This window comes from Nicotiana sylvestris, chromosome 2 (assembly GCF_000393655.2).
Source record: "Nicotiana sylvestris chromosome 2, ASM39365v2, whole genome shotgun sequence".
NCBI lineage: Eukaryota > Viridiplantae > Streptophyta > Magnoliopsida > Solanales > Solanaceae > Nicotiana > Nicotiana sylvestris.
Window position 1 is genome coordinate 115,526,885 of NC_091058.1, and position 7,535 is coordinate 115,534,419.

Genomic DNA, 7,535 nt, shown 5'->3' on the forward strand with positions numbered 1-7,535 from the left:
AAAGGGGGAAGGAGCAAAGTAATGGATAGGAACGGATAAATGTTTTCCACCCCATGGGTATTTGCTAAACTTTTCGAAAATGAGTGATGGACAAAAATGAGATATGCAGGGAAAAGCAACTACATCAGCCATGTGTAACAGTTTCATAACATTAAAAACAGAAAAAATAAGATAGGACATCTTTTAAGAAGTAAACCATAAAACAAAAAGTAAATTTGACTTTAAAAAATAAGGTTAGGACCCAGAAGTAATTAATTAAAAAGTTTACATTTTATTGGAAACTGTTGTGAGGACTACAAAAGTCCTTGGTTCTCCCTTATTATATATAATAATATATATAGTATAGTGTGTATATATATATATATATATATAATTACTGATCAGGGAATCCTTGATTTGATTTAGGTTAGGTGTTTTTATTGAATCATCGTGGTTCTAGTATAAATTTGAGGTTTTAATCGATTTATAGGGTCTTAACAAGAGAATTCCTATCAATATTAAAGATATTAAAACAAATAATAAAAGTCATATTCCACAAAATAAAATTTTAGAAAGAAATAGGGAAAAAGAGAAGACATGGTAGTGTAAATAGATGAGTCAGCAAGATATTTTAGTCAATAAGATCTAAATTTCCAGCTGGGAGGAGCTGAAACTTGTAAATATAGTAACAAGTGAAGCCAAAGGTTAAGCAAGAGGTATTATTAATGAGCATAAAGTGCGCCAAGATGAGCTTCGATTCCTTCTCGAAATCTGCGAGTATTTCAACGTGGTCTCGTGGCTAATTGGAGTAACTAATTAGATAGAGATTCTGGTTTAAATTTCCTTCTATCTTTTCTGTTATATATACTGTTTCAAGTACTTCGCTTTGGAAATCATATTCTTACTTGGTGCAATTTCCTTCTCGTATCTCCTCCCTCATTCTGAGGAGATTCATATTTGTTCCTTACTTCATTTCCTTATTGTAGTAAGTGCTTTGACTACACTCTTTTGTTTCTTGCATGTACTTGTTTCTCTTTTCTTATTGGTCCAAAATGGAGGGTTCGCCATGCACTTTTCTTGTCACGTCTTACATATTTCACTCTTATTTATTTTAAGGTCACATTCGTATTATAGTTCATCATGTTATTGATTTACTAGTGAGTTTTATACTGGAACACTTAGAAAAAGTAATGGATTCACTTTTGGGTTCCCATATATAATGCATGTAATTGGAATTTTTGTTTCTTGTTTCTCACTGTTCTTAATTAATAGAGGGTTCAACATGCACTTTCTTAAAAAGAGTATTGAAATGGAATCACTTTTAGATACCACACCACATGTGATTGGATTTTTCTGTCTTGCTGCCAAAATGGAGAGGGAAGAGTAAAGAATTTCTTTAGCAATTGATATGAAATTAATTACTTTTTAAAAAAGGTGACCTTATATTACGTTAATTAATTTTTGCGGGTATATGTGGCAGAAATAGTTATATTCGAGATAATATGGGAAGGGCCATTTTCCTGCACTTTTTATTTGGAACTTTGGTCTGCTTGATTGCTTCCGTCGTGAGAGCTGAAGACCCATACGTATATAAAACTTGGGTTGTTACCTATGGACAAATCGCTCCTCTTGGGGTTAAGCAAAGGGTAAATTTTCAACCCATCTAAATTGCTTTTATAACCTTAATTGAGTACTATTTTGGTTATAGTATACGTAGCTAATTAATGTTTAACATATAATTCTATGGAATTCATGCAGGGAATCCTCATTAATGGGCAGTTTCCTGGCCCTACCCTTAACGTTGTAACTAATGACAACGTTCTGATTACAGTCATTAACAAGCTGGACGATCCTTTGCTCATAACATGGTGCGTCACTGAATTTTTATGTCATGTTAACTTTGTTACACGCCAATCATGATTACAAATAAAATTATACGCTTACAGTATAAAATAAGATTTTACACTATCGGTTCACCTACTTAGTATTTAGACTATAGGAAAGTATGTTTGATCAACTATTTTTGTGATGTGAATGAATCATTAGGAACGGTGTGAAACAAAGAAAGAGCTCATGGCAAGATGGAGTTCTTGGTACAAATTGTCCAATCCCACCAAACAGCCAATGGACCTACAAAATGCAAATGAAAGATCAAATCGGAACCTTTACATATTTCCCATCCACGTTAATGCACAGAGCTGCTGGTGGTTTTGGAGGATTGAACATATTAGCAAGGTCTGTTATTCCAGTCCCATATCCCAAACCTTTTGACCAATTCACTCTGCTTGTTAGTGACTGGTGGAAAACGGATAACAAGGTAATTTTCTGTTAATACAGTACTAATTTGATTGTAAATTATTATAAGTTCATTCAATTAATGGTTGACATTCTGGCCTACAACTATAGGTATTGAAGCAAAGGCTAGACCAAGGGAATTCTTTTCCTTTTCCAGATGCTCTACTCATTAATGGACGCGCTAATTCTTTTAAATTCACCGGCATGAAAGGTACGCATTCATTGTAACAATATATTATAAGTTATACTAGTAGATAACCTGTCTTATATTTCAAGTTACCATCTCGTTTTTTACGATGATTATTGTTTCAGGTTATACATACTTACTTAGGGTGTCGAATGTGGGATTAACAACATCGATTAACATTAGGATTCAAGGTCATACGTTAAGGTTGGTGGAAGTGGAAGGAGCACATACCATGCAAGAAGTGTATGAATCATTGGACATTCACGTTGGCCAATCCATGGCTTTTCTGGTGACTTTACATGCCAATCCGAAAGATTATTATATTGTGGCATCCACTCGTTTCACTAAACAAATTTTAACAGCAACTGCCATCCTTCACTATCAAGGTTCTAATACCCCTGCCTCAAAACCTTTGCCCATTGGTCCTACTTACCATGTTCACTGGTCAATGAAACAAGCCAGAACCATTAGGTACATGCACTCTTATGTTCTTTTTCTCCTTGTTTTTTTGTTCTTATTCTGATAGAGTTAAGTTCTATATACTTTACTATGTATAATCAGATTAATTAAGTTACATATAATAACATGTAGCTGTACGTAACAAACATAATACTATGTTAAACTGGAAAATATAGCGCCATTACTAACATGTTATAGTAGATTAAATTATACTGATAGTATAAAAATTCTTTAAAATGTCAGCATATATAAATTAAATCTCGAATGATGCTTGCTTTGTTATTTATGTGTTGGAAATTTATACCGTGCTAATAGAGTAAAAATATTTTTTTTGTACATGTATTATTTAATTATTTAATCCCCTTAACATAAGAAAGTACAGGTTCACATCCCAAATATGACATTTTTATATTTTGTTGAATTCCCGTACTAGAATTTCTTGCTCTACCTCTGCCTGTGTTATTCCTTCTAACATATTTTTTTTGGTCTTGTTGTGAAGATGGAACTTGACAGCAAATGCTGCGAGGCCGAATCCACAAGGAGCATTCCATTATGGGACAGTCCCAGTGACGAGGACACTGGTGCTGGCAAATTCTGCTGGCAAAATCAATGCAAAGAGGCGTTATGCTATGAACAAGATCTCTTACATCAACCCAGATACTCCATTGAAGATTGCTGATTTTTACAACATTCCTGGAGTGTTTCAGCTGAACAAAATCAAGGACAATCCTCCACCTGGTCCAATTGTTCTTGGCACTTCTGTCTTTAACTTCTCTCTTCATGACTTCACTGAAATCGTCTTCCAAAACAACGAGAAAACCATTCAGTCTTATCATCTTGATGGCTATGATTTCTGGGCTGTAGGGTATGTCTAATTTTCCTAAGCTATTTCTTCAAGATTTAATACAAGTATTTTATGTATCTTTTTAGTCATCTTAGTACGTGTGCTTTAGATATTATGTTTTGTAGTTTAATTTTAATCATGTAGAGAGTTATATGACAGTAAAAAATATAGATAACTTTTAGTTCTATTCTATCTAACATCCATCTAAAATGAGCTTAAATAGAATGACATGGTCAGTGAAAATTCATATAGTCCGGCATTGTAGTAAGATGGCCCAGCCGATCGGGCGGAGATCGGAAACCATACTGCGCACATGGTTGTATCGTGTTTCTATGTCAACACCCTCATAGACGGCCCAGCCGATCGGGCGGAGATCGGTCCCTATTTTTCGCAGATCTAGCCGGAGAAAGAGACACACGACAGTTTGACAATGTCAGTTTTGAGAAAAATGCCTGTTAGGTCTCAATTGTGCCCCGTCTCAAGAAATCTCGGTGGTACCCGGCCCCACAAGAGCTCGGTAGTATTTCATAGCACATCATTCCGTACCCGTCCTCCTAAAGAGCTCAGTCGTGACCAAACTTGCTCGGGCTGAGGAATTCGTTGTTTGTATTGTTAACATTATAAATTTATAATGTTAAATTTTCTCACTGCTCACTCTATCATTTGGTTATCGTTTGCTTTTAAAGGTATGGGCCAGGGCAGTGGAACCCAACAATGAGAAGAAAGTACAATCTAGTAGATGCCACAAGCAGATGCACAATTCAGGTGTATCCAAAATCATGGAGTACAATATTGGTGTCATTGGACAACAAAGGAATGTGGAATTTGAGGTCAGCAATATGGCCAAGGAGATATTTGGGACAGGAAACATATTTCAGAGTGTGGAATACCGAACATAGCCTTTACACTGAATATGATATTCCACCAAATGCCATTCTCTGTGGCAAGGCCAAACACTAGCACTAAGATAATTTTATACTCAACTGATGTAATCTCTTGTTTTTCTTTTTCTTTTCTCTTTTAAGTTTCCAGTTTTTCTCTTTTTCCCCCCAGTTTCTGATTCAGTTACGAGGGTGTGACTGTAAAAGATGTAGTAAAAGGAAAGGGGGGACTCTTATTAAATGATAAAATTGTGGATGCAAGGAAGTATACAGTTTCATTTATGCTCAGATTTATCCTTGTTATAATCACAATTTCGCAATAAAATACTAGTACTACCACTCATCTCCCTCCAATTTTTTCTGCTATTATAAAGATTTTTAGATACATCAACTTCAAATAAATTTATTTTAATATATAAGCCACCCCCTGCTCATCAGAGGCGAGGCGGATGCGGTGTATTACTTACGGGTTCAACTGAACTAATAATTTTCGACGCGGAGTAAAAATTTGTGTGTAAAAATTCATTAAAATTGCAAAAATAGTAGATATGAACCCATAACTTTAAAAATATAAAGGTTTTAATGTTAAAAACATTAAAATTGAACAAATAAAAATTTAAATCCTGAATCCGTCTCACTGCTGATGACATGTTATGGTATCTCCATCATGCCAGGATCAAGAAGAGAATCTTTTAATAGTAGCATACGTTAGTTCTCACTTTGTATTCCATCATGACATCACATACCATAAAAGAAAAATATGAAAAAAAAAATTAATTTGACGCAGCAATTTTTCTTTTTAGATTTCGTATTCAATATATTACAGAAATGTAAAAGCTAGTGAACTAAAAAAAAGAAAACGAAAAACAAAAAAAACAGAAGACGAGACAGAATCCAAACAATATCTTGTCAAATATTATATGCAGTAGTCATTCTGTAACTATAAGAAGAAATATAGAACTAATAGCCAATGTCGCAGCTTCAATGTCGGTAAGGCCACAACCTTGGCAAAATGGATCAAATCTAGAACCACCAGTAAGATCGCCTTCTACAGTAGATTACCATTGTATAAAAATTTCATTACACATCTTCAATGAATATATATCTTGTTTATTTATAAATAATACGCCTTCGATATGACACTATACTTCTATCAAAACTGTACTCAAAATAGTTACGTCAACCGCAGAGGCGGAGCCAAGATTTGAAGCTTATGGGTTTGGGGTTCTACTCCTTTTAAGTTACTGGATTCTAAATTAATAATTTGTACGTATTCAATGATTTTCTCAAGACAAATACATAGATTGGACCAAAGCGATTGGGGTAAAAATTGTTTGGTATAACCACTTTTTAAAGTGGTATTTATTTTTTATCAAGCATTTTCAATGCTTAGCAATAGTAGCCACTAGTCTATTAAAATTAATATGAAATGACTGTGTTACCCTTTCTTCTATTTCTTTCATATTAGGGAAAAGAACTGTGCCGCCGTCTGTGAGACGTGATAGTTGATACTAATACTATAATTGAAGTCAAGGAAAATGGCCAGACGACCAAAATTTAACTGGCAATACTCATGAAATTTGACAATTTGCTCTAAAAGAAGAAAAGAAGAGTGGACGAATGAAAAATGAACAAACTGCAGAAGGCGAATTGGATGCTAGTGTAGTTTGGACACTATAACGCAGAAACATAAATAATATAGTCAGAGCAACTGTTAACTGTTTTTTTTTTATTTTCCCAGCTGAATACCGGGTGTGTTGTATTATCTTCAAAAAAGGAGGGGGGGGGGGGGTGGCCTTACCTCCACAGATTACAACACAAGGATACAAGTATCCTTCCAGAAAAACACAGATGTGAAACGTATAGCTTCACCATTGTGCGGCTATACAAAATAAGTTTAACTAACAAAAAAAATCCGCCTTGTCGTATTTTGTCCTAATGCTAGGTACTTGAAATTTGCCCAAAATGAAAGGACCTTTGGCTCTCCTAGGGAGTTATTGGAAGGATAAGTATATATTACTGTGACAAGTGGTTGAAGCAAATTTAGCTAAGAAATCCGCCACTTGGTTAGCCTCTCTATAGCAGTGTTTAGGGGTGATATTGACTTGGTTCATGAACTGTGTTGCCTCATCAATGATCTTCTTCATTTTATAGTTATCTGTCCGCCCCTCCTTTAGCATGTTTACCACCAGGAGAGAATCCAATTCAATAATGAAGTCAGAATAACCATGTTGAATACGCATTTGATTCCAAATATAGCTGCTTGTGCTTCAGCATCATTGTTACTATTGCATTTGGCAGAGATAGAGAAGGCCATTATGAGTTCACCCTGGTCATTTCTCATAATTCCTCCCAAACCTGCATTACCGTTTGCATGTAAATAACTTCCGTCAGTGTTAAGCTTGAATGATCCTTGGAGTGGTTTAGTCCAGGCTACGATGATGGCTTCAGGAACAAGTTGTAGTCTCAACATTCTTTCGCAAAATTTGACCCAAGGTAGAGTTAGTTTGCATCCAGGGAAGGCCCTAAGAACTGCTAACTGGGGTACAATTGAAAGAAAGACTCACTGTTTTTTTTTTGTGTTAAGGACACTTGGTTCTGAACTTAGAATTACAAGTTCAAAAGTTAAGGACACTTGGTCCTAAACTTAGAATTACAAGTTCAAAAGTTAAGGACAATAGGTCCTGAACTTACAATTACAAGTTCAAAAGTTAAGGACAATAGGTCCTGAAGTCCTGAACTTAGACTAACAAGCTCAAAGTTAAGGACAATAGGTCCTGAACTTAGTCTAAGAAGCCCAAAAGTTAAGGATAATAGGTCCTGAACTTAGACTAACAAGCTCAAAAGTTAAGGACACTTGGTCCGGAACTTACAGTTACAAGTTCAAAAG

The 7,535-nt window shown here is 35.1% G+C and overlaps 1 protein-coding gene across 1 annotated transcript; it reads left to right on the top strand.

The window, feature by feature from the left end:
• Positions 1 to 888: 888 nt before the first annotated feature.
• LOC104217345 (L-ascorbate oxidase homolog) lies at positions 889 to 4,923 on the top strand. Its single transcript, XM_009767572.2, has 8 exons — positions 889 to 964; positions 1,460 to 1,625; positions 1,738 to 1,847; positions 2,026 to 2,296; positions 2,386 to 2,485; positions 2,587 to 2,932; positions 3,420 to 3,785; positions 4,451 to 4,923. The coding sequence occupies exons 2-8, from the start codon at positions 1,482 to 1,484 to the stop codon at positions 4,722 to 4,724; spliced, it is 1,611 nt and encodes a 536-aa protein (XP_009765874.1). The 5' UTR covers positions 889 to 964; positions 1,460 to 1,481; the 3' UTR covers positions 4,725 to 4,923.
• Positions 4,924 to 7,535: the final 2,612 nt, after the last annotated feature.

Excerpts from the sequence above, each read along its gene's own strand:
- LOC104217345 (XM_009767572.2), top strand. The coding sequence starts at position 1,482 with ATGGGAAGGGCCATTTTCCTGCACTTTTTATTTGGAACTTTGGTCTGC. Across the intron at positions 1,848-2,025 it reads GATCCTTTGCTCATAACATG|GAACGGTGTGAAACAAAGAA; the intron begins GTGCGTCACTGA and ends ATGAATCATTAG. Across the intron at positions 2,933-3,419 it reads AAACAAGCCAGAACCATTAG|ATGGAACTTGACAGCAAATG; the intron begins GTACATGCACTC and ends CTTGTTGTGAAG.